At 39.6% G+C, this 26987-nt stretch overlaps 1 protein-coding gene across 1 annotated transcript in view; it reads left to right on the top strand.

Annotated features, from left to right (window-relative positions):
- Window positions 1–25860, top strand: part of DIRC2 (disrupted in renal carcinoma 2) — a gene marked incomplete at both ends in the record, with an annotated part of 29965 nt that extends 4105 nt beyond the window's left edge. Inside the window, 5 exons of the mRNA XM_009578743.1 lie at window positions 8905–9173; window positions 14773–14902; window positions 20040–20148; window positions 20731–20798; window positions 25733–25860. Of these exons, the coding sequence (XP_009577038.1) occupies window positions 8905–9173; window positions 14773–14902; window positions 20040–20148; window positions 20731–20798; window positions 25733–25860 (704 nt within the window). The remainder of the gene's footprint in view (window positions 1–8904; window positions 9174–14772; window positions 14903–20039; window positions 20149–20730; window positions 20799–25732) is intronic.
- Between the last annotated feature and the right edge of the window lie 1127 nt (window positions 25861–26987).

Genomic DNA, 26987 nt, shown 5'->3' with positions numbered 1-26987 from the left:
ACCTTGAGTCAGGGCAGTGAGAGGGTGCTCCTTGGCAACAAGTACCATTAAAACATTTGTTGGGAAGCCAGCAGAACAATAACACGGAGAATGACAGTGGAAACAGGAGCGGTTATTTACAAAGTCGTTTATGGGGGACGCAGCGGTAATTGGTAGATCCTGTAAAGGGTTTTTGCTTTAATAATACCTCTTCTTAGGATTTTGAATTTTTTTGCCTACTCTTAGATATATTGATGTTAACTTTTTCCTTTATTTGAAGATTTTCCTTAATATTTGAAGATTTGCTCTTACCACATCTTTGGTACATTCTGTTTCTATTAGTTAGTTGCAACGTAGTTTGTATTTTATTCTTGTTAGTCTTATTCTTTAATAGTTCCATGTTTTTCCCTTTTTCATCCCTGAAAGCCTAAAGAATGGCATGGGATCATATCATTTTTTCATCTTTCCTGATCCTAAAACAACCATGAGCCACCATTCTCATGCATGAAAAATGGAAAGGGGCACCTCAGAACAGGTAATTCCAGTAAAGAAAAGACTTATTAGGATTCTCATATTCCCTGGCAATACTGAACACATTCTGTACTCAAAAAAACACCCCAAACTGGAGCAGCTGTGGAGAAGAGGGATTAAAATGTTCCAGGGAATGAAAAAAGCTTTTTAGGAGAGGATGGTAGAAGAATCTGCCTGTAAGAAATAAAGATAGTGTGATGCATGTTGTACACTCTCTAACTCACCGGGGAAGAGAAATGAAAGAAGTATTTAATCTAAAGCATGGTTCTGGGAGTAAAAAAATGAATAAACATACCTGTTTGTATGCTATAGCTCAGTGAGCATAGGAGGAAGATGTTAAGACCGAGCACTTGCCTGGCACTGATGGTACTTGCTGGTTTGTGCTTTGGCGGCAGTGCTGGGGGAAGGCTGAGCTGGGTTAACCCATAGGATCAGAAAAAGAGGTAAGTGGGGGGGGGGAAGGAAACAGGTCATTCACGGGTAGGTTCTCATGGGGAATATTTAATTTTTAATACCCCTGTAACTTAACAGTTTAGCTTGTTTTTATTACCTCCACCAGCTTCATCTTGTACACAGGTTTTATTTTTTAACTTCTCCTCCAAAGCTGCTGTTTCAGATGAGAGGTCCTGTGAGTTGTTCCAAAGTGGTGACGATTTTTTTCCTGCTTTGCTTTTTTGTCGATGGTAGCGGTGGATTCAGTGGGTGATTAAGGGTCCCTCAGGCTGCCCAGTGGTCCCGCCTGCCGCTGCCCGAGCTGCGTGTCCCGTGGTGCACCGGCAGCCGCTGATCAGCGCTGGGTGGCAGCCACATTGGCTTCTGCTTCCGCTGAAAAAGCCTTAGTGGAAAAAGGAGGCGGCTTGACAGTTTTGGTGATAAATACTCTTTCCTCTTGCTCCTGTGCTGGATTTTGGCCATGGCAGTGTGGGTGTCATCCACCTCCCCCAGCGATGGGGGTAGCTGCTGAATTAGCAATTTACAGATCCTGTGTAAATTCGTGGAGTGGTAAATCCAGTAGATATATTAAAGGAAACTCTGAAATCTCAGAAAGGGCTTGGTATTACAGCAATATTTAATGGGCAGCATTTCGACAACGCCTCAGCTAGTATAAGCCTATGCTGGCAGGGAAGAGAATTTATATTCTTTGTGGGATATTTAGCTCCATCTCATATAATGGCAGGTGTTATCCTCAACTGTAGAAAGCTTTTAATTTTTTTAATCATAATGAGCTCTTTGCCTTAGTTTTGTGACTCATACTCTGTTGGCTAATTTCTGTCTTTAAAGAAGAATTCATATTAATTGAATTTATATCAAAGATAGCTTCGTTATAATCAGAACACCCTCTTGCTTTTTCACTGGCCTGAGAAAAATTGTTCAGGAATGTTTAAATAGGTCTTGTTTATCCCATTCCCTAATTTGCTGTATCTCCTGTACTCTTCTACTAAAAAATCCTACTTTGGACCTATCTTGTGCTAAGTAATCTCCATCAGCTTTCTCCCATGGCAGCCCTGATAGCAGCCAGTCCTGGTGCCCTTCCCTGATAACTTGTTTCAGTATGTTTTGCCTCATTAGCCCGTAATGTAATTGCCTACTTTGTGTTTACAGCACTGCTGTTTATTTTGGGTCTGTTCAAATTTGATGAGCGTGTCCTCCGTTAGCGTTGCTTTAGAGATGTCTTCTTTTAATAATGGGTTTGTGGAGTGGGTTAGCTTTAAAAGAAAAACAAAAAACCCCCAACTTTTAATTAAAAAAAAAAAAAGCCAAAAAGAAGCTTTGATTTCATGTGCCTTCATCCTTCAAACTTGGATAAAGCTTTAAGTGAAGAAGCCCTCTTCTCAGCTGTGTGATAGCTGTGATGGCTGCACAATAACATGTGTGATGATGTAAGGATGTGAGTGAATTTGTCACCGTACTGCGAGGGATCTCGCTGTATGCCCGCCTCATCCCTTTCCTCTGTCAGGACATCTGACGGAGACGTCAGGGTCTTGGCCTGAGATTGCTGCTTCCTCTCCTTGCAAATCCTTGTCTGTCTCTTGGCAGGCTCTCAGTAATAATAGTTTTGGAGTAACTCCATTTTTCCAATTCTTTTAAATTTACAACCGAAACTCAATGTTTTTCAGACCATTGCAAATGTGTTTGCTGTTTTCTTTAAGAGTGGGAGAAGAGGCATGAGGCTGGGATGCCTGGGAGATGCTATGGTCCTTTCTAAGTCTGCTCCTATAATGATGTGACCGACTGTGCTGAGGCCATGGTTTGTACAGGGGGTGAAACATGAACCCAGTTCCTGATGAAAATGGTCGAAAGTACATTTTTAAGTTTTCCTCTTTTCTTTTTCACTTTATTGCTGGAGATAATGTACCGCACAGTGACTCAGGCTTTCTGCTTGTAATAAATTTTCTTACTGATGGGGAAAAACAGCTTTAAATTATTCCACATATCAATGGTCGCATGCATCAAAAACAAGCTAAAAAATGCTAATGGCCTCAATCCATGAATATCCAGAAGGCATAAAGCTTTTGTAGTATAAATGTATCATTTAATGAAAATATTGAAAGGAAGTGCATTTCCATGAAATTCATCTTTCAGAATGTTATTTTTAATAGATGAATTCATTGCTTTACCCAGAGGTATTTTTCTTTCCAGTCCTTTTCCAGACATAGAGCCTTACTGTACTCTCTTCGGGTTGTGAACAGAACAGCATTTGCATCGGGTTCCCCCCATACTCCATAGCAGTGAATTGCTGTAAAGCATGAATTTGACCTCCCTAATACTATCTTTGCCTTGAAAGGTACCTGAAAAGGTTCCACTTAATAGAGGGTTCTTCTGTTGTATTTATTTTTGTGAGTCTAAAGGAAAAGCTCTATCCTTTTCTAGTAGCTTGATTGTGAAAAATCAGACGTGGTTCTTTACAAAACTGGTATCAGTTCCCCCCGAGGTATAAAAAAAATCTCCTAATGTATAATGTGGATAAGTGCATGTCTTTTCATATTCTTTTCCTGGGCAAGCAGCTTGCATCATACATCAATATAGATGCTCTATAATAAGAGGTATTTACTTGCTTTGTTGCCATGTAGTGAGGCTAAATTCAATAGCACTTGAAAAGTGCTCTGAAGTCCTCCAGTGGAAGGGTCTTTTTCATTTGCTTCCAGTAGTTCCCACAATGAGCTAATCGCTATATAAACTTATTTGTCTTCCAAATTAGCAGGAGTTGAACAATCTACTTCTTTCAATGAGTGAAAATGTCTGGCAGGTGAAAGAAAAATCAGCCATCCGTTTCTGTAAAACATTAACTTCTTTACCTACTATCCCTTTTTGCGTTAATGGTTAGGATCAGCAATTAATCTACTAAACTCTTCCAGACTAAGAGGCACGCTGCAGCACTGTCTTCGTGCAGCAGCAGGCTAGCGCTCTCAGCGACTTTGTTGCTCCTCACACTTTGCTAAACGGCGGCAAAACTGAATTACCAATTTTTTTTCATTGCATTTGTATAGAAGTTTGAATAGTGACTAAGTGGTCAATTCTCATGGCAGCTAGTAGGAAAGGCATGGTAAAAGTTTCAGGAAAAAAAACTGCACCAAAATCTCGTCCTCACAAGGCTCTTGGGATGAGCTCTGCTCCCTCCTAGGATCCAGAGGAACCTGATTTCCCAGTTGACCAGGGGCTCATCAGAGGCTGGTAGAGAAAATCTGTGTTCAGAGAGTCAGAGCAATGCACTGGGGCCGACGGCCTCGCTCTTCCCCTGCGTTGCCTGCCAAAGAAAAGGTGAAAACGCTTTTTCCGCTCTGTTAATCAGTGTTAAAATATTGATATGACTTCTCCAGTCCTAGCCTTCCCAAGACAAGTTCAATTAACACATCTTAGAACTGAGCTTTGGAGACTTATTTTAGTGTTGTGGTTTAAAACTGTTGTTTTAAAAATAATTTTTTGAGTAAGCCATTTTCCCTCTACTGTTGCCTTTGTTTCCCCATCTGAGTATGGAAACTAATGAGACTTTCTTTCATTTAAAATTCTCTGAAGTCCAGGCATGAGACATACTTGTGGTAGAAACACTAAATGTCTGGGATTTTTACATAGAAAAAGTGTTTATGTAACACACAGCTTTTAAATAGCTTAACAAATCCAATACCTGATGGGACTGTGACCATGCATGAAAAGTTTCAACCCGTACAGGGAGAAAAAGGTAAATAAAGCCAACTGTAAATGGAAGCTCTTTCCCATCTTAACTATATGGTATTATCATCAATCACTAAAACCTTTTTTCTGTATAATTTCACTTTTTTTCATATCCAGTTTGCTCAGTGATATTGTAATTTCAGCATTTATAACCTTACATGGTTTTTTTGTTGTCGCCTGTTAAGATATTGCAACAGTGACAGCAGGGAGTGAATAAAGCAGGTATAACCAGGTTACTTCTTAATACTCATATATAGTCTTCTCTTAGGGAAGTGATGGAAACCATATAATTTACGTTATTCATAATGTGACTTGACAAAAATTTGGAAAAGAGATCACAACATAGTACAAAAAGAGTTTCTTCTCTCATTTCTATTGTTATATTTGAACTATCCCTTGTACTATTTTTTTGCAATTCAGAGGCCAGTTTAGGAAAAAATGTGATCTTTATTTTGTGCAAGGGGGTGTGTGTGTGTATATATGTCTGTGTATTAATTTTTTTATATATATAGATAGATATACACATCATGTAAATGTGTAAGTTATCCATTACTGTGATGCTATGGCACATGATATTTAGCACTAGCATTTACTACCAGTCCTCAAATAATTTTTTTTTTTTTTTTTTTTTTTGTAAAGGGCTTATGTGTTCAACTGCAAGTTACAAGTTTGGAAGAGCACAAAAATTCATTAGCGCAGAGGTCAGGTGTGCAAAAACCTTGAAAATTCGAAATGAGTCCCTGATCTGGCTTCTGAAATGGTTAGAAATAAGGTATTTTGGGTAGATGTTTACTTTCCCATTTTTGCTTTAAGCTAGACAGTCATCAATTATTTTATAAGTCAGGGATGAATTCCTGGTGTCATTTTTTCCAATTTTCTCTTTCATGATTGTGATTAAAAAGCCTTCTACTCTTGTGTTATTTTCTATTATTTGAACTCAATAACTTTCTATTTTTTGATACATGAAAATAATTAGATGATGATTGGATAAATAATGCATCTGAAAACAGAGCAGAGCTGGATAAATAACAGATGAAAATTACCCTGTTAGTGTAATAAAACTGAAAAATACTTTTCCATCTGAGTAGGGTCCTGAGCTAAAGTTATCTTGTTAGTCCTTTTCTCAGGGAAGAGAAATCTTGTTGCGCAGAATGAAACTGAAATAGTGACAGGGAAAAATGCAGTTGCTCTCTGCACCTTTTCGGTAGCAGAAACAAGAAGAAAACTGGGGAGTAACAGAAACAAATGTCTTGCTGCTGGAGCAATTTTTAGCACTGATGGCGTACAAGAGGAGATTCCTATGGGCTGTGAGACCAAAATCTAGCGCGGTGATGATAAGTCGCTGTAACAAACAGCAAAAAGCCACCAGTACTGTTGCGTTCATATTTCTCTGTCAGATGGAGTGACTGCTACGTGTCTCCCAGAGTAGCAGCTCAGTAAATGCACTGAATTGCGTTTTGAATCTCTCGTTCCTGCCTCTCTAGGGAAATGAGTTAAGGACGTGTAGAGGAACAATGCAAATAATCTTTTTCACAGAGAAAAAGTAGCTTAATTCAAGCCAGTATTGAAAAACAGATAAAATAAGGTTTAGGCTGTTGTCATATGCGGAGGCATTTGAGGTAGTAGTCTGTATATCAATGGCAATTTAGTCTGAAAATAGTGTTTATTCACTGCAATATGTTAGATCTGAAAAATTAAGCAATATAAAGATAAGAGATGCTTTATGCTGGATGATAACGTCAAGCTTGGTAAATGCCAAAAATGCAGATTGAAGGGCAAATCCATGGGAACAGACGGCACACCAGGCAGGGCAAAGCAGGAGAGAGAGCAGGCAGGAGAACACCAATGGAGGAGACCTACAGAGAGACAAAAATTGGCTCTTTCTTTGAAAAAAAAAAAGACAGAAAAGTAATGTAGAATTAAAGTTCTGGATTAAGATACTTTCTCCCTTTGGATCTGCAAAGTAAAATTAACATCTGTGCCTCCCTCAAGTATAGACGTCAGTTATAGAGCTTTATTCTGATGGTGGAGTTTGATAGACATAATCTAACTCTGAAGTGTAAGTATATGAAAGGAGTACATATAATTCTCTCAATAGATGAATTGGGTTTTTTGTTTGGTGGTTTGTTTGGGTTTTTTTAAAAAAACTTTTCTTCTTCTACCAGATGAAGTGCCTACATATCCATAGGCACTGCAGAAAAACTATTGTACGTTTTTCTGATCTCAGTGAGTTTTATTTGGATTTCTATAGAGTAGGTGTATTTGAATTAAAACAATGTTATCACAGTGGTATAAGTGAACAAAAGTGTTAGTATGGCACCTATAGCTATAAAGGTTATTTTGTGGTGACACAGTTTTCCTAGCATACAATAATGAAACCACAATTTAAGCATTAAATTCACTTTGGAGGAAGAGAAAATACTAAAATAAAATCTTTATATGTTGCAGTAGTTACCTCACTTGCTACTGAAATGTAGCTGTTTCTGGGGATGTAGCATAGCTCTCCAAATACCCTGGAACAGTTTAGGGTAAGTTTGAGAATAACTTACTGTAGTGAGATAAGTAGAATGAAAATACCAAAGTGCACAAGGATACCTTGGTTTGTCCGAAGGACACTGGGTTGGAGCGTAACCGTAAGGGATTCATGTAATGTGTCCCCCAGAAAACTATACCAGAGCAGTATTTATATAGTGCTTTTTATGTATTTAAAACTATTTCATTTTATTTTCTTGGGGGGCCCCAGTTTAACAAGCATTAAAAAGGCCTGACCATGCCTTGGTGATGTCCATCTGAAGCACATCATGAACAAATAGTAACAAAATCTATACTTGCTATGTGGAAGTTGCAATTGCTTACATTTAAGAGTGGATATTACTTCTGTCCCAGCTCAGGAAGTGTTTCCTTGAGATGATATGTAGAGGCTTTTTCTTTTTTCCTGTATGTCTTTATAAATTTTGTTTAAAAATTTAATTTCTAATCCACTGAGAATCAGTAGCATCTATTCCTCTTTACTGCAGTCTAGCTTGTTAATTTGATAAAGAGTCTGTCAGCGTATCTTTTGCATATTTTGTTCCTTTGTGTGCTTTAAAAAACTCCTGCTACACTGTATATTATTCAACCATTTGTGGCTTGAAACATTGCCTAAATGCTAGCTTATATTTCCCCATTTTCAGGCCATAGCTTTTTATGTCTGACAACTCAAGTCTTGCAGCAATTACATCAAGTTCCTGCTATGCTTAGAAAAACACCACCCATTTAAAAATATCATCTGCCACCGTTTTATTGCACAATGGATAGATCTGTTTTGGAGGGTTGCAATGTTTTGTTTGACTTGCTAGCTGTTTTTTAGACATGAGGTTTTTCTATAAATTCCAAAATGCTTTTGCCTTTCACAACTGATCACTTTTTGGAAAAATCAAAGTAGAAGGTTTCTGGCTGACTTCCACGTATAGAAGAGCCTTCAAAAAGTCCTTTCTGTGTGTGCTTATTGTACTAATATTAAGCCAAAGTTTTTAGAGACTTCACTGCTTGGAAGTACTATCTCTGTTCTGTCACCAGTCTTATCTGTTACATCCCAATGAGTGTGAAAAACGAGAAAAATCTGGGTTTGCTTAGCTATTTCAACAGTATGTTGAGTATGGCCAGATTGCTGGAGAAGACGATTCTCTTGGAAACCTCAACAGCCCAGCCTCCTCATCTGTAGGCACATAGAGCTCATCTGAGTGTGTAAATAAAAATAAATAATGCAGTGAAAAAATATGCAGAGTATTTTGCTGAAGTGTTTCCATTTTTTTTGGATCTGCCATAACTAATTTAAATCTTCTGTTGAGATTTATGCAGGCAAGGGGTCAGGTTTAAGACGTTTGTAATTTAAAGCTTTTCTGCTACTACACCTTTTCTACTTTTATATCCTATCATGATACCTTTTTTCTGCAAAGAAAGTCCCTTTTATTCCCTTTTCCTTTCATGCTTTGAAGAGAATATTTGCTTCTCCATTTATCTGAGGTAATGAGACCAGAGTAGCTCTGGATTCTTTAAATCAGTCTAATTGGGCTTCTTTTAGCGTGTAGAATATCCTTTTCTTGCACAGGACTTTCATTTCTTTGTGCAGTCACTCCATCTCCAGCATTCAATATCTTACCTGCTTCTTTAATTGAGGGGGAAAAAAAAAAAGAGGCAAGCAATTGTCATCCAAATGACTGTGGTCTGTATTCTCTATTCCAGGCTAATTCATGGAGGGCAGCTGTTAAATGGCTTGGCGGGGCCAACTGTGATGAACGCAGCACCATTTCTTTCCACGACGTGGTTTTCTCCAGATGAACGTGCCACAGCAACAGCCATTGCATCGCTGCTCAATTACTTGGGCGCTGCTGGCGCGTTTCTAGTGGGACCTCTTGTAGTGCCATCTCCTAATGGAACATCTCACCTCCCACTGGTATCGCAGAGCAACACTGAGCACATCAAGGACCGTATTGAGGCTGTGCTGTATGCAGGTGTGGTTTAAAAATAAAAATTATTTTAAAAAAAGGAAAAAATTATAAAAAATTTACATACTTTCGTGTGTGTTTGGTACTTATGAACCACTACCCTCTAGTGGCTGGTCTGCACGGAAACAATTACTGTCTGATGGAAAGTAATGAAGTGGTAAAATGTTGTACCATCAGAAGGGTTAATTTTTTTTCTCTTTTGTGTAGGAAAGATTTAAAAATAGCCTTTTGTACAGACCGATTCCAAATGAAGTATTTCAGTTGTTTGTATCGGCTGATCTTAAGAGAAATGTCTTCTAGGAGAGCTTATGCTTTCCCTGAGCTTCCAAACTGGTTTTTGCTTCTTGAATTTTCATTTTAAAAGTGTGTCCATGAAAGGTTGGCTTTTTTCTTTTGTTTCTGTAAGGATGGAAATCCAATAGTCTTTCAGCATTAAATTCTTTCCTGCATTAAATCAGCCTTAATTTATGACTTGCGTATGCCTTTCAAATGTGATTAGATTATTAGTATTTAAGAATCTAACATTGAAATTAAAACCCAATAGATTTCATTTTTAACTAAAACCACATAATTCTTATGTGGTGAGCAATTTCAATGAAGTGACAACAGTTTAGTGGAAAAAAACCACTGATACAAAACTTCGCCTGATATAACTTGGGTTTTATGTCCTTGGTCTTTTTCATGCAATGGCTTCTACGGCTCTTTGAGTCACTTAAAAAAATTAGCAGCAAGCTTTAAGGAAAAAGAGGTTGCTTAAGTGCCTTAAGAGTCTATGATCTGATTCTTAGTGGATATAAATTAGTATGGTATTAAGAGCAGCTGAACTTTACCGTGTCATGGCAGTTGCACATTTGGTTGGGTTTTTCCCCCCTTATAATTGCAGCCTCTGAAATTCAGCAAGGAGTTAGCCCTAAGTGTTCCAGAAGTCTTAAAGTATATATACTGTGTAGTTTATATGCAGGTTTATGGGATTGAGTTAGCTGTTTGTGATCATTTATTCCTGGACATTATTCTTACAGAATTTTGTCGAGTTAATAGTGTTAATGGGTGAGGGCCTCTTTACTGTTTGTTTTAAAGAAAGCATAGTAGAAGCTGGGTCACTATTTCAGCAAGTGTTTTTGAGTAACCTACTTTTTACTGGACTCAAGTGTGTTGGAACAACAAGGAAATTTGGGTTTGGTTCGGCCTTTTTCAGAGGTAATTATGATGTTAGACTCTGAAAATCTAATGGCGGATGAAAACGGCCAGTGTGAAAGAGGGAAAAATGAAGGCAAACCAGCTTTTGTCCTGAGGAGCAGTAGATAAGGGGAGGAAGAATCTGGCAATTAGAGAATTGTTTTAGCTCTCCCTCTACAGATTTTCTATGGAGAGAGAAGGATTCATCCGCCTAAGTACAGTTTTGTGCCTAAAACCACTGGTTTGGGTCTGGTAGCACTAGAAATGTTGCTTTCAGCAGCCCATTAGATTCACTTTCTCTTCTGTTCTCTTCCGGGAGGTTTTCCTAAGCATTTTCTTCAGAAATTGGGATGGATGTTGCTTGCGACCAAGGTTCAGAGGTGTGTCTTGCCTGCCCCGTGTCTCAGCACGGCTCTTTCTGCCTTTCTGAGCCGGCAAGGGTTTGGGAACATCCCCTAGGCCTGGTTGGGGTCATTGGTCCCAGCGTAAGATGATCCTACAGCAGCTCTTCAGCTTTCTAGGAAATGTGTTTTGTGGGGCATCTGTAGTATTTGAAAGTGCTTAAAATTTGAAAGTGCTTTCAACAGAGGTGGTTTCTTTGTGGTTGTGTTATACGGGGTGTGTCTTTTCAGGAGCTACAACCCCTTCAGCTGTTCAGGCAACGAAAAAGAGCTGGTTCGTGAACGTTACTGGCCTGCTGTGAACCGCAGTGACGGTGGCAGAACGTCCAACTCGTTTAAAATTGGTAGGAACTGTCAAAGAGGAGGTTGCTTTGAATCCCTTGTGGGGTTTGTCCTGTCTCACCTCAGCCCTGTTTCCCTGGAGAGCTGAAGGAGCCAGGTCCCCGCTGTCTGCCTCCCTTGTGCTCTGTTATGCCAGGTCGGCTCCAGAGGTGGAAGGAAGGCCGCCTCGTGGTGGATGACTGCCTCGTGGTAGTCGTACAGCTCCGTTCGCTTGCAGACCAAAAAATACCTGGTAGGTGTGGTAGGGTACTATTTGTCCCCTTAATCAGCTGGGCAGAAAATGAAGCTCAAATTGCCTTCACAGATCACTGGTAAAGGTGTTACAGACTGTAGCAGAACAAGGAGCTGGACCCAAATGTCCCACTTCCCCACTTCTTTAGCAAGTGTGGTCAGGCTTGGTATGACTTCTCCTTTCACATACTGTGGGAAAGCCAGTTTCAGAGGATAAGCACTCTGCATTCTTAACGGAGTTGTGTTTGTGATGGAGCTTCTTGCTTTTGTGTGAGGTAGCGTTAGATAAGCAGCCTCCAAAAGTTAGGTGGTGACTTTTAAAAGGAGGTAATGATGTGAATTGTTAACTTGGGATCAGTAGCATGCCAAGAGTGTGCTAATTTTCCAAGGACTTAACCTCAAACATGATTACAAAGCAATTGCTTATAAACCCATTCTGAAATTGCCCTGTTAACTCCAGTCTCTTCTGTGTTTTGATAAATTGCTGTTCCTTTACCTCAAACGCGGACTAAGAGCTCAGATGAATTACCACAGCCTCTTTCTGTGTCATCTGTGTCGCTGCACATTCTGGTTCACAGCTGAAATAGTACAGATGTAGCAAATCAGGACTGAATTGTATTACCTGAATTGCGTAAGGAAGCTTGAATTATTCTGGAGTGTAGCCAGAGCTTTTAGCCGTGTGCTTTTCTAAATATCAATGTCAAAATCATTATTTGTTTAAAAAAAAAGCATGTGTATGCAAAGCTCCCTCGTTCCCCTTTTCCATTTCAGGACAAGATGGGGAGGAGGGTTTCTGGGTTTGGGTAGGTTTTTGTGCTATGAGTACCCTATCTGAAGGAAAAAGACCTTGTATCAAGGAGGCTTATGTCTCTGTAAACCTCTTTTTTCTGTTTGGGGCTTACACAGGCAGCAGGGTGCCTACTTCCTAGGCTAAGATGCAGGCAGCTCTCCACTTTGACCGTCACAGGTCACTGTGGTGTGGTGCCCAGCTTTTGTGAAGCATTCCAAATTCACTGCTCAACAAAAGATATACACGGCTGTGTTTCTGCACACTAGTTTATGCTGACTTGCCCAATTCAGAGTGCTTTACTGCATCCATTGCGCTGCTGAGAAGCCGATGGCTTCTCTTTTGTGACTGCAGCTCCCTCGGTCTCCATATTGACCTATTTCTTACCTTTCTTCTTTTGCGTACTTCTGCTCCCTACTTACAATCTAAAACTTGTCCTGGGAATGTATTTTTCTTTAGCTAGTCTGGTAGAGTAAATGATGATGGAGATAAAGGTGTGGGTTTCCTGATGAGGAAGGAATGCAACATGTAAGAAATAGGATGTGTTTGGCAGTACCTGGGCTTTTGATAGAGATGCAAGTGTGATACACAAAGCTAAGATGGCACTAAAGACTTTTGTTCTTCAATAGAGGGAGCTGCTTTAGTTTCCAAAGTGAATTCTGCTCTTTTGTGCATGAGGGCAGTGCTTGCAAGGCAAATTTGTTAGCCTGGAAAGTATAACACTGGGAAACATTAAAGAGTTGCAAGAAGGTACTACAAGGACTGCATGCTGAATTTAATAATTAAAAAAAAAAAAAAAAAAAAAAGAAGTGTTACTCTACTGCTCCTACTGAAGCAATTTGACTGGCAGGAATCTTGAGGCAACCCATAGAAGAGGCCCCAGATGGGCAGCTGTTATAAAATATTACTGTGACTTAAAAAAATTATCAACATGTTTTACATTCTTTAGAAAAAGACCTAGCCTTTCCCTTTACAGCATTGCAGTATAATGAAGCTAAATAATAAACACCTCGGACAAAGTTTATGGGTTTGTGTGGTCACATTCTTGTTGGCTCTACCTGTCTGCAGTCTGAAATCTTCCTTTAATATGTGATTAAAGTGTGCGTATGCAGGTACATATGTATACCTATAAACCTACATGTAGACCTAGATGCAGGAGAAGGGGATAAACAGCTTTTGGCAAGCCTTGCTTCCCTGTCTAGTATCATCCTGTAGTGACAAAGCATCTCATCCCTTTCTTAGATCTGGGATGAGCAGTTATGACCAGTTCTTTATTCACTGCTCATGATCTCAAAAACAATGTGCACAAAGTTCTGGAGAGCAGAGGAGATACAGTGAGAAGGTCTAGTTAAATGCCCTTGACCCTCAAAACATGTAATTAGACCACAGCAGGAAAAGAGACACCACATAATTCAAAAGGAATCCTTTAGTATTTGATCGTGAAGAATGGCATTGTCACATTCCCGGTATGCCTTCAAAAGAAATTTCGTGTAGACTTTTTTCCCATATACCGAATAGAAGCATTCATTTCCCTTCCCCATCTCCAACTGATCCATTTAGACTCCGAGCGTTATTTACTTTTCAGCTTCCTGAATTTATTTTCTTCTGGTTTAGCAGAAGAGCTGGCAAAGTGCCATGTTCATATTGATTTATTAAAAAAGAGAAGAAAAAAGAAAATTAATGCAATTGAGTATCTAGCTCTGCTGAAATTTATTTGTGGTGTCGGTGAACACTTCTTTGTTATAAGATCACATGTTCTTTTAAGATAACACGCTTCAGCTATACATTTTTCTCTCCAATAGGAAAGAATATTGTTTTCAAAGGGGATAGGAGAAATATTGGGATTGAGCACTGTGGTGAACATGATATACATTGTAAAAGGCCCGTAAAACAAATTAATTAGACTGACTGTGGGTAGAGTTGTTTTTCCTCAGAATGTTTGATCACGGGGCTTGCTACGTATTTTCTGTGAAGTGCTCATCACTTTGCAAGTTCAGGTCCAAATTTCTGCTGTGAAGTTTTTCAATTTTGCTGCTGAATAAGAGGAGCATCGGCAAACAGCTGTATTCTTTCATTTTTCTCCCTGTTACCCATGGTCTTTCTATTCCTGAGCCATGGCTGCTCCTACACTTTTCTCTTTATATTCTGTTGCCATGTAATACTGTTTGTGTCTGAGATGCTGCCTTGCTTGACCTTTCGTTTGCCTTCATCATCCTGTGCACGAGTAATTGTCATTCCATGCCCTGGGGCTTCCCCAGTCCCATCTGTTTAAAGTCTCTAGCACGCTGATACCTGCACTGCGTTACTTCCATCGCAAGGAAACGAGGCCAAATCTTCATAACGCAGTTCTCTCTAAAGAGAAAAAGCAAAAGCTTTCCATTTGCTTCACTGAGTTCCCCATGTGTGAGCCTGGTTCTCTGCAGCTCCTGTCACTGGAATGGACTGCCGGTATTTCTCCATCTCATTGATTCTCCATCTCAATTTGAAATCTTGTTTGGAGAGGAAAAAAGAAATTCTTCAAGTCATGGAGTTCTGTTGGCGGGAGCAGTAAAGCACTTGTAGTGGGATTTATGTATCAGAGGCTGGCTGATAACAATGCTGTACTGAAATAAGTGTTTCGATGCTAACATCTGTTCTCAGTTTTGTTTTTCTTCGCCCTGTTCTTCAGAATTTGGAATGGTTTCCCTGATATTTTCCGCAGCATTGGCCTACTTCCCCTCACGCCCTCCATTCCCTCCCAGCGTGGCGGCAGCGAGTCAACGGCTCAGCTACAGGAGAAGTTTTTGCAGACTCTTAAGGTAGGTCCTTGCTGGGTTTCTACTTCAAAGCAGATCAGCACCTGAATAAATAAAAACAAGTGTGCTTTAATCTTCTCATTGAACAAACAAGTTGGTTTTAAACAAAATCAAATTAAATATTAATGCTGAGACATAAAAGGATGCTAAGTGCTAAAAAGCAGACATTAAATTTTAAATCATTGGGTATATCTCAAGTCTTCATGCCAGAGTCCTTCAGAACCAATGATGCTTTAGTCATCCTGTTAGCATGGCTTGTCTTATGCAATGCTTCTGTTCCATCAGGTTATACAAGATTGTTAACAGCGTGCGTACTGCTAAGTGTGAGATAACAATTAACCGCACTGGGCATAGCTAATGAATAAGGTGCTTTCTTCCATGCTTATTATATTGGAATGAATTTGGAGTTTGCTTGTCGTTCAAAGGAGTATCCAACTGCTTTTATTCAGCTGGGGGAGCAATGAATGAACTATCTGAAACCATTATATGATCTATTAAATCTTATTAATTGTATGTTAAAATATGAAGTGGGGATAGGAGAAGTGTCTCTAGATGTGTTTCTGGACAGGTTCAAAGGTGAGTTAGTTTCCTTTCAATTTTGGGGTTTGAAAAAAAGTTATAAAGGAAGTGACATGTCCAGCTTTGCAGCTTCTCCCACTTGGGCTCTTTTGGTAAGACACAGTCCCATCCCCAGTGTTTGTACAATGTCTTGTGTAATGGGAATCTGATCTCAGAGGAACAGCTGTAATATTAATGCTGAATAATTGTGAAGGCCTGTGCCCTGTAGGTGACACTGCAGAGATGAACTTCCTGGGGCAAAGAACCGCTCCCACAGTGCAGAGTATGGCTGACTTCACCGGAGAGCTTCAAACTCTTGCTGTAATTGTTTCTTGGGTGAGGTAGTGGTAGGAGCTGAATCTGTGTACAAAGAGCTCTTGAAACTTGGTAATTGTGGAGCTTTAGGTATTTGGTTATTACAGACCTGTTGTGTGCTGTACTTTCTCAAAGTGTATTTAGAGCCAGCAAAAACAACTCATCCCTTTTTGTCATTGGTTTTTTTCTTTTGTTTTTGGAGGCTTTTGTTTCAGTTTGAGGGAGTAAATAGTTGACAAGATGCTTAATCCTGTGTGTTCATCCTGAAGAGGCTGGCAGTTGGGAGAAGATGTGAGTACAGCTGGCTGGTTAGTCTGCAAAGTGGCCTACTCAGGATATTAAAAAATAGCAATTCCCATAAGAACACTTAGCACACACAATAATGCTGTTACGCACCCAAGCTGGTGTGCGGTGAGACCCTGCTTCAGGGCTGTGTTATAAAAACATTGCTGTTGGACAGAAATCCAAATAACAACTGACTCCGTAGGTGAAATTCAAAATTTCTGTTGACAGTACTCCATTTGGGAGCTTTATAACCGTTAGATTCCTTGTTCAAAGTGGTGTAAACGGTGGACCTGAGATACTGGTAAGGTCAGGAGGTAAACAGCAAAGCTGGCTTACTATTCACAATCAATGAAACTTAAGAAAACAATCTGGATGCTTAAATAATGAGCATAGTTTATAGTGTCGCCAAGAACCAAGAGGTTTTTTGAAATGCAGTCAGGTAGATCATTATATCTCCCTTCCCTCTGGTCTTTATGCATTCTTCCACGCTACCCCTTATCAAAGGTGCTTCTTCATTCCTCTGTACATTAAACAATCAACAGTTCATCATTAAACCCACTTATCTTGGGGAGCCTTTCAGCAACAATCCATCAAGCAAGGGGGCTTTATAAAAGAAAATGATATCTGTCGTGCTTCAAGAGAAATCCATCATCTCGTTCGTTAGGCTTCTAAGCTCTGTAGCCTGCCTAATCTAGGCTTCATAATTCTTGGCACTCTCTCAAAAGAGAGTCTTTCTTTTGACTTAAGGTTGTAGACTGAAGGTAATCAGCTGATGAGTACCAGGAAATCATGATTTTCCCTTTATTGCAGATTCACCCTCTGGTATGAGAACTGTGTGTAAGGCATTTAGGATGTGCGTGAGCTGGTGGGCTGACCCAACTACGCACAAAAAAACACTCATGAGAATTGAGATGTTCATCATTTCCCTCTTCTCTCCCACAGGCTGCAGTTTTACTACTTCAAAATAAAGCTGCATAGCATAACTTTACCATTGAAGTCATTGACCTTTTTCCTTGGACGCCAAAGGGATCTATCACATCCTTGCAACTCCCACACTCCTTCATGCCTTCATGTCCTTGAGCAATCGTCTTCATGAGCTGCTTCTTGCAGAGTTGTATTATAAATATCTTCTTAGGGTCAACCATCCCTATAGGCCCTTTTTTTGGGACTTGCTTAGGAACTTGGTTCTTCCTCCTGATTTGGAGGATTCCTGCTTCTGGCAGACTAATGGTTAGCTGGTCTCTGGTTATCTCCTGATACCAACTTTCTCAGCCTGCAGTGAGAGATGACAACTTAGTCATGGTTTGGGAGCTAAGCCCAAATCTTTTAACAGTCTATCACATAGTGTGACAAGTGTAGTTTGAATTTCCATTAGAAAAAGAATGGTGCCCTTTCTCAGTTTCTTGGGTGAAGCAAATAGGCCTTTTTTTTTCCTCCTATTTCAGAATATGCCACAAATTTCCATGGAAAAAATTCTGATACAAGTAAATAGTCGATAAGATAAAATCTGCATTAAGAAAACATGTCATGATTTTTGGTTTGAAGTAATTAAATGTTTTTAGCTGGTTACGTGCCTTTTATATTTTCAAGGGACTAGGTAAGCAATTTTGAAATTTTGTAATAGAGTTTTTGTTCATCATTATTTCTTTCATGAAACTTTCATATGACATCACCATCCAGTGATGGAAGCTGCTCAGAGCATGCCTGATGTTAATAGGCGCTGTCAAAGCTATTCTGAAAATGGTGACTGACTTTGACAGGGCTCCCCTCTGAACCAGCCTGCCTTATGGATTCTAGTGGCATTAAGTAGGTTTCTGAAAAAACAGGAGAAAAAGCCAATTCGTATTCCAGCAGAATGGTTTAACAGAGGGGCTAATGCTGATATCCTGTCATAAGGGCTGATACGATGGAAAGCGGCGTGGGTTCACCAGCTGATGGTGTGACAGACAGCACATTTTTCTATTTTCAGTGGAGCAGTTGCAAAATTGCAAAAACAAATACAAGTGACTGGAGCCATGAAAAGTGGAGCTGCTACTTAAGATGTATGTTTCAAATAGCTTTAGCATTTAATGTAGCCAGTGCTAGCTGTTGCTGGACAAGGGGACAGAATGGCATCTGGTGATCAGTGCCGCTTTGTCACTGCCATGCACCCTTTCTCCTGGTCACCTGCTTTAACTTGGAGGCTAGGCAGGATGGCAGCGTGGGAGCCCCTGTCACTGGAGGGTGTCATGATGCAGAGCTGGTTCTCTGGTATTGGGACTAGGAGTTGCACAGAGCAGCTATCCCACGTGCTAGCCTGTCTCTTGGCTTGACTTACAGAAGACAAATACGTCACATGAGATCTTGGTCAAGTAAGTTACAAAGTACTCAATCCCACCAAAAGTAGTTCTTCAATGAAGATGAAGTTCAGATAACCAAAGATTTTGAATGTTGAACAAGTGTTATTTTGGAACAGCACATTCAGTCTTGTTCCCTCTTTGCAATCTACAACATGGCTATATAATGCCCATGCAAAATGGGCACTTTCCCTTTTATTTTATTCTATAGATACTGGAATAGGTTTTACAAGGATAGTATTAAATAGTGTCAGAAAACTTGCTGTAAGAGATGCTGAGATGATACAAGGTAGACTAGGATAAGAGTATGGTATTGTTAAGAGAGAAGAAAAGTTGTCAGGAAGACAGCAAATGCTTTAGCATTCAGAGAAATATAAGCAGTGTGTGGAAGAGCTGAAAGTTTGGAAGTTGTTTTTCTTTGCATTAAAAAATCTGACATGAATGATATTGAAAGAGGAGGATATGTTCATGTGATAGAAATGTGTTATTCAAGAAGAGGATGTGTGAAAAAGAACGGTGCAAAAAAACGCTGGCTGGTGTGCTGTGCGTCGATCTTCTAGGGAGTAAAACAGCGTAAGCTGCAAACCTCTGAATGTTTTGGAGGGTATTTAAAGCTCTTTCACTCCCTCCTGGCTTTCGTAACTATGTTCTATCAAATTGCTGCTGCATGCCAAGGAACTGGTACTGATCAGGATCAATTTTATGTAAATTCTTTGGGAACGGGGGGAGCCACATTTTGTGATTACACAGATATCCCATGGGATAACCTTGGAATCACTGTAAAATCTCTTCCCTTTAAAATATCAGTGTTGCAGAGTCCAAAGTGTATTTTCTGTTTTTATTCCCAAATCAAAACATTTTTTGAGGAAAAGTTGGATGTCTCTTAGCAAAGATTTTGCATTTGCTTTTGGTTAAGGTGGGTGGGTGGGGGAAATTGGTGGTGGTATTTGTCTGCCAACTCCTGTTTAGCTGTGTACGATGAAGATGATGACACAGCTTTGACTGCTTCATTTTCACTGAATACTAAAGGTTGGATAATTTTAATTGGGAGGAAAAAGCAAACACATTGACTATTTATAGCAGAATATTGTATTTGTCTCTGGTTTTTAACACTTCAAACTGTCAAAATTTTCTACTCTTGCAACTGTACCCATCTCATTCCCAGAGCTCTCCCTGCCTTTCACCTTTCAATAAAGAGAAGTAAAACAGTTTAAAAAAAAAAAGTACAGTTCAAAAAGTATGAGTCTCTGATTTTATTCTTGAAATACGCTTTTTGTCATTTAAATTGGTGCCTATTGTTCCTAACATACACTTAGGCTAAGTAGGTTGCCCATGCAAATGCAGAAGAATTGCTTGCGGAAATGAGAAACACATGAGCCCAGCGTGTTACAAAAATCTTTGAACAATGTGGAGAGACTGGCTTTTTTTATTATCACAGTGCTAAGGCAGTAACATCTCAGCCACTGGGATTTCAGTGACATGGCTGGATACCTTTCTCTTTTTCCTGGCTCACTACTTCTTAAGACTGCTGCTATTTTCCTTGATGGGCAGAATATAGATTCTAGGGTGTCATTTACTCTAGCAGCTAATCTTGGTGCAATTTCTAATATAAGCTGCAACTAATTGCGTATGTTTTGTCTTCACAGCAATTTTCGATTCTTGATGATTGCTTTAGCCTATGCTATACCACTGGGTGTTTTCTCTGGCTGGTCTGGTGTTCTGGATTTGATATTAACGCCAGTTCACGTAAGCCAAGTAAGTAAGTGGCATGTTTTTATTTTGCGCTAGCATACAATTTTATCAGGTTTTTACGTTTAAGCTGCTATTAATACATATGGACCACTTTTCTCCTGAAATTTTAAACAAAATAAACTGTAGCTTTGGCATCCCAATCTGTCTTGCTGCTGACTCTCCACGAGCGGTGGGTATTTTCACATCTGTACGCACCTTTTGACAAGAAGGAAGAGGCAGGTAAATGAATGAGAGTATTGTTGGCTGCTGCACCTTTAGTAAAAGAAAATAATGTTTACCAGGTGGAAAAGATGAAGTGGGGAGAAGAGGATTTCTAAGCTTTTGATAAAAATCCAGAGGACATTACTCAGATTCTATAAAGAGAGGTCACATTTAGAGCATAGGCTACTTAGTCATACTTTCTTTTAGTGAATTTATTTCCTTTTGAATATCCTAGAAAAAGTCTTGCACTTCAGATTGTTGTCGGGGGCTGTTGCTAGCAGTTTGCAGCTCCTGCACACCATTTGTTTTGAAAGTAACATCATCTTATTTTCTCAGCTTTAACACATTTCCCTATGCTTTGCTTTGTTTTGTTTTTCCTGTCAGGTAGATGCAGGCTGGATTGGATTTTGGTCTATAGTTGGAGGTTGTGTTGTTGGCATAGCAATGGCAAGGTAGGAATAATTACATGTCCTTCTCCATTTCTTCAACTGTGATTGTCATTTAGCTTATCCTTGTAATAACGTAACTTGTTTTCTCTCATCTTCTAGGTACTTCAAATGGAAAAAGCATAGTTCTGGGATTGTGTTTCTTTTAGAGCAATGATTTGTATATTCCATGTTAGTGGTCACTGGGGGTTGAGAACTCCACATGCATGTGCCTCAATTTGGCAAGTCATACTGTTACTCCTGACAAGTGCTTCCTGTATGCTCCTTTTAAACACAGTTCTTGTGAATTCAGCTGCCTGGTATGAGGGAGAGCCCATTGTAGCACATTTGGAAAGCATTGAAGAAATTAGTGTCTGTCTCCTTCCATCAATGATTTTGGGCATATTGATTCCCAAGGGATATTGGGAACGTAGCACAAGCAGCCTACCCACAATAATGTTACGTTCCTCGACAAAGAAATTAGTCTGGGCCCATTTTGGCCAGGTTGTTGGATTCCTATATGGCCTAACTATTTTTTGCGATACTGCTATGGGTGGTGTGGTTATACTTATGCTTTTTAAATATCCAGACACAGCTCCCTCTGGCCATCATGAATGCTGATGACATGGGGAGCGGAAAAGCAAGGAATGGATTGCCCTTCCAAAAGGCTGCTGCTTTTTCTTCATTGAGAGTCCCTTTTTATAAAAACAAAAAAAAGGGGGAGTGGGGAGAGAAAGTCTTTCAGGAGGTACTCGAGCAGTTTAAAACCGATTAAAACCAATCACATGTTTCCTTACATCTGGTGGGTATCAAAGCATTGCCCTGGCTTCTTTATGTCCACTCTTTAGACTCCAGTTCTGCAATGAGTTTAGCACAAGTGCAGGGGTCTGTCATCGTTGCAGTCATTCTGGGATTGTGGACCCAAAGAGGCATCTTTTTAGGGCAGAGATTGAAGCTCTCCTCTTTTCACTTGCTGTGCATCATCAGAGTACACAATGCATAAAGAAATATAAGGTTTCTCATCCTGACATTTTGCAGGCTGCCTAGCAACTGTGACGGAGGGAGAGAAAAGAACTCCTGACCTAGGGAAAAGAAACAAGTGCTTCTCTCCTGTCTGCTCCAGATGCAGGCCGAAAGACTTAATCTATTGAAACAAAGTTCACAGCCTGATTGCCTCTAAAGGGAGTTACTTTTGATTAGCTAAGCTCAGATATGAGGTTTTCTCTCTAAGAGAAGTAGATGTTTAAAACCAACTGCTGTAAATGACACAGATGCCGTAGCATGTTATATGCTGAAGCAGGTAGTGTGCCTGTTTAATCCTTTCCATCATGGGTTTATCTCTCATATATTTGCGATATTTCAATAGTAGAGGGGCACCCTTAGCAGCTCACTTAACTTTGTTAGGAGAGAATCTCCTGACTCAATGCCAACATGCAAATCTCAATCTTTACGGTAGATTAATTTATTTAATATATTGCCTGGGTTAAGTTTCAGGAAATGCTGACAGTCTCTTTAACTGATTCAAAATTGCTTTCAAACCTTGTTGAATAGCGGTATTTTGTAGCATTCAGAGCTTTGCTTTTGAGTAAATTAAAAAATACCAACAGTCTGCCTCCAAATACGTCTTTCTAACTTGGGCGATACACCGTTCAAATGGGAGGGTTTGCACACAGAAGGGGAGGGAGGAGGTGATTTGTCACTCCTGATTGATGACTCTCCCTCCTAGGCCTATTCAGCATTTATCTGTGTAGGGTTGAATCAATGACGAGTCTGACTGTAATCTGCTGAAAGTTGTAATTAGGAAAATTAAGTAATGATTCTTGTCAAGGCTGACAAGTTGATGTATTTCAGTGTCAGAACTGTGATTTGCCAAGCAAGCAGCTCTCTCCCTTAACCACCTCTCAAGAAGCTGTTGGGTTTTTGTTTGGTTTTTTTTTCTTTTTTTTTTTTCTGCTAATTTATCAAAGCAAAATTGGCACAGTGTAGGAATTTGCTCCTGCCATTTTTATCAATGCAGATTCTACCATTTAGAACCGTAACAACCTGAGCCTTGCCCTGGAGCATTTGGTCCTGCATTTGGTCACAGTAGGTGTTAAATCATCTCTATGTAAAGTAATGCCCAGTTTGGAAATTTGTTTATCTATCTATTTTCAAAATGGTGCAAGTTTTCCTCAGCACAATACATAAATCCTCCCGCTCTCCACCCGCTGCTGTCCCGATAGCCATGAACTTAGGTATGTTTAGCTAATTTGTGTGATGCATTTTTATAATTGAAAAGCCTGGGCTATTTTGGGCAGCTGGCAGGTGCTGTATGCTTTGCTGGCAGCTTTCAAATGATACTGGTTTGAAGAAAAGCAATGTCAAAGAGCGGCATTCATATAATTGCATAGAAATATAAATCTATTCCCTTTTCTCAGATTTTTTTTTTTTTTTTTTTGCCACATTTGCTAATGATCGTAGATATTTCTGGGGTTTTGTCCTCCACGGCTTAGTTTTTCTTTTTGCTTTTAACCTGCAGTGTAGTCAAAATGCTGAAACTTTATGACATGGTGATAATTTCCTTAGCAACAGACAGTGTTGTCAGCAGTGCGGTTTTGCGATTTTAACTGTAGGATCTAGTGTAGGGCTGGATTTGCTGAGTTGCAGGAGACTTACCAGCAGTAGGCTCAGAGGTCTGTGTCTGGGTAAGTATACAACTTCTCTCCTGGCGTGCCTACTTTTTTAGCAGCTGCAGCCATCCGCTTACATGCTAGATGATAATGAAGGATTTAAACACAACAGAGGGTTTTGAAAGCAGATGCTGGGGGCAGAGGGTAGAAATAATTTCTCTCCTTTTTTGATTGAAACAAGTATTCTGAAGAGTTGACTAGATTTACAGTCGACTTTATTCTCCTGTAACCAGACAAGAAGGAGAAGCCCCTTGATTACCAAGTTCAGGCTAGTTTGCTATGTCATTTTTTCCCATTGTTTCTGTTGCTGGCTGAATTCAGTAGCTGCATAAACCTTTCAGTTTGTATTTGACTCTTCTGCTGTCCTGTCATATCTGAGAGCTCCTTGGAGCACACTGCTACCACAGATACCCAAACCAGGATCTTGGTGTCAAAAGGAGTTGCAACTGCTCAGTAAAGGTAGATATTTGCTCCACTTAATTATCTTGAATGGTTTAGATGTGTATCGTCCTCCCATCCCCACACGTCCCTGTTAGTAGGATAGAGATGGAGGACCCCTAGAGATCCCTTCCAGACCTGTTGTCTGTGAATGTCCCTCCCTGAAGGCTGGTATTTCTCACACTGTTTCATTAGACAGGATATACATAACTGCTCTTGCCTGTAAGGAGAGGGAATAGTGATGCTTGCTGGCAGGCAAAGCGGGGAGTCTCTGTGGAAGAAGTCTAAAGTTTGCACTTCGAGATGCTTCTGAGAAGCTTTTAAAATTGCTGATTTTGACCCCAGTGATCCCAAAGAATAACTAAAGAAACTGGCAAACCACTGAGAAGAGATGATCCTGATTGCTGGATTTGGATTGTCAGAAGAAAAACAACAGTAGCAGCTAACCTCTGAGATTAATGCATAAGCCACTTGAACACTGCAGTCATAAACTTTTAAGATTATATGCAGCATTGATCTTCCTCTACTGCCTATTGAATTACTCGCTGCTGAATTCAATGAGGAATTAAAGCACAGGGAGAATCAAAATAAGAGGAAAGAAGTGGGGGGTTGGTGTTTTTTTTTTTCTTTTGGATTGCATTACTTGTACATCTCTTATGGTGTATGTAGAGCTAGGCTTCCTAGTTCTCAAAATTTTGGTAGCATTATCTGTTCTATCAAGTAAGCTGTATGGTATCTGTAAAGTGATCTTTTTTTAGGGGAGAGAAGGCAGTTAGCTGACAGACAGGACAGATTTCGTCATGGATCAACCTAGGTGGGTTGTGCTGCCCTTAGCCTAATCGAGGTAGGAGACTATGAGGGTAGAAGACATTCTTTAGACATACATACCTAATCCGTCTGGCCCAGAATCACATCTCCTAAGCAGGAGATTATAGAAAATTAGTAGTGGATAAATGACATTGCCTTTTCTAATGTATCTTTTTAGTAGCTGTGTTGAAATCCCTTTTGAAAAGAGCTGTTGCACTGGTAATTATGCCATGTGAGCACTGCTCAAATGCATTATGTCTCCTTGAGAAAAAAAGAAAAAAAGATGAAAAAAGCAGTTGAACCATCAGGTGGTATAAAGATCATATTTCCGTCTGTATAACAGCCAGACTGCCCAGGGACTTGTGGGGCTGTCCTCCCAGAGACTGTCAGTGGGGCGTGTGTAGGAGAAGAGTGGCACCAAGCTCTTGGGTTCTGGAACATTTCAACCCAAAACTGCCACCAACAGTGACCATCTGTGTAGAGAGTTCCTCCTTTGCCTAAGCCACTGAGAGCTTCATCACCAATGCATCCAAGGGTTCAGAAGCTGTGCCTTGTCATCTTCAATCTAGGGATTCTGGTATTTGGAGTTTTGTCATTTCCCACAGGAATGAATCTTGACGCTTAACTATGTCTTGAATGAAATGCAGCAGCCTCCTCATATGCTAATTGGGCAGTGTGTCTGCCAAGGGAGACTAGCAAACGCTGACAAAACAGCGATGTAAGTAGTGGTGTGATGTTGTGTCCAACAAATGCAGAAGAAAAAAAACCCCTTCCTATATACCAAGTGTTTTCAGTTGATGCCTTGAGAATTGTTCTGGTTTGGTTGTTATTTTGTGACAGCTAAAAAATCCATGGCTCGTCAGCTTGACAGCTAGAAATATCACCATTCTATAAAAATGCCTTTTTTCTATTTCTGAAAATGAGAAACGATTTTTAAATTGTTTTTATATCTCCAGAATGTTTAATGAGAATATACTGAATTAATTGTCAGGCATCACATTTAAATAATATGAATTTGTACTGCTCTGATCTGTGCTTTTATTTTAGATTTGCAGATTTTATCAGGGGCATGCTGAAGTTTATACTGCTGCTGCTTTTATCTGGAGCAACGTTGGCATCAACCTGGTTCACTCTCACCTGTCTAACTAGTGTCACTCATCTGCCTTTAACCACAGGTATCGACAATGATTTTCATTCCTATTATTTATAATTGATATTGCAGGCAAATATTTGCAGTCTTAAATCAACTGTATTATAATCTGGTTTGGTATCTTTAGTAATACAGTAGTTTTACCAAGGAAAAAAAAGAAAAAAAAAGATTTAGAAAACCTACTGAATCTGAAATCTCTTTACCAGCTTTGAATAACTTCATAAAAAGATTAAAAACTAACAAAACCCAATAATAAGAACCCAGAATGTACATTTAAACTTGATTTTGGGACTGAGTGTTTTTCTGTTTTGAGTGTTTTGGAGTAACAGAGGTGAGAAATAAACCAGGAAAAATCAGATGAATGGGAATAGCATTGCGTATGAGAAACAGTGACATGTCTGGGAATTTAGGGTTTTGAAACTCACATTAATTATTGGAAACAGGTGGTGCAGTTCAAACCAAGGTGACCCATAGTATTTTCAGCCATCTAAATCTATCCCTGCACTGTGCTGTCCTCTTTCTTGCACCTGCATGCAGGTTCAGGGAACTCTTCCAGCCCCAAACTAACTCAGCCTGCGCCTCAAAAAGGCAGGGAAGAAGGCTGTTGGCAGGAGTGGGGGAAAAGCTCAGAGGTCTACTCAAGCTGCCAACCCTTAGTTGAAAATTAGCACTGCTTAGTTCTTAAAAATCTGTCCTTCGCCTTCCTGTCTGCACCAAAGGATTGATCCACCTGTGATTCCAAGACCTTCAACAGAGTAATGAGTTACAGTAAAACTAAGCCATCAAGATTTTAAAAAATATTTATTTATTAAAGACTTCTGTAAATCCATTTTAAATAAAGTGCCATCTTTGTTACAGGCAAGTTTATGCAGAAATGAAAATTGGTTTTTTCCCATTTTTAATAAAGAGTTTGGTGTGGAGAGTAGTATATAAAATACTGTTTTACTCAAATGAACTTTGAGTTTCGGTAAGTGTCCTTGGTGCATTGTATACGTCACAACTATAAACTAAAGTGGGTACTGCAAATGGAAATACACGATCAATTCAGGAGAAACACCATCTGGATGGATAGGTCAAATTTGTGATTTATCTTGAAATTTCAACTTTTTAGAAAAAAATTCTGCTTAAATAAAATGTAATTTAATCGATAAA

The sequence above is a fragment of the Fulmarus glacialis genome, unplaced genomic scaffold (assembly GCF_000690835.1).
Source record: "Fulmarus glacialis isolate BGI_N327 unplaced genomic scaffold, ASM69083v1 scaffold9485, whole genome shotgun sequence".
Lineage (NCBI taxonomy): Eukaryota > Metazoa > Chordata > Aves > Procellariiformes > Procellariidae > Fulmarus > Fulmarus glacialis.
Note: the sequence above shows the minus strand (reverse complement) of the source record. Positions and strands in the feature narration are given on the sequence as shown.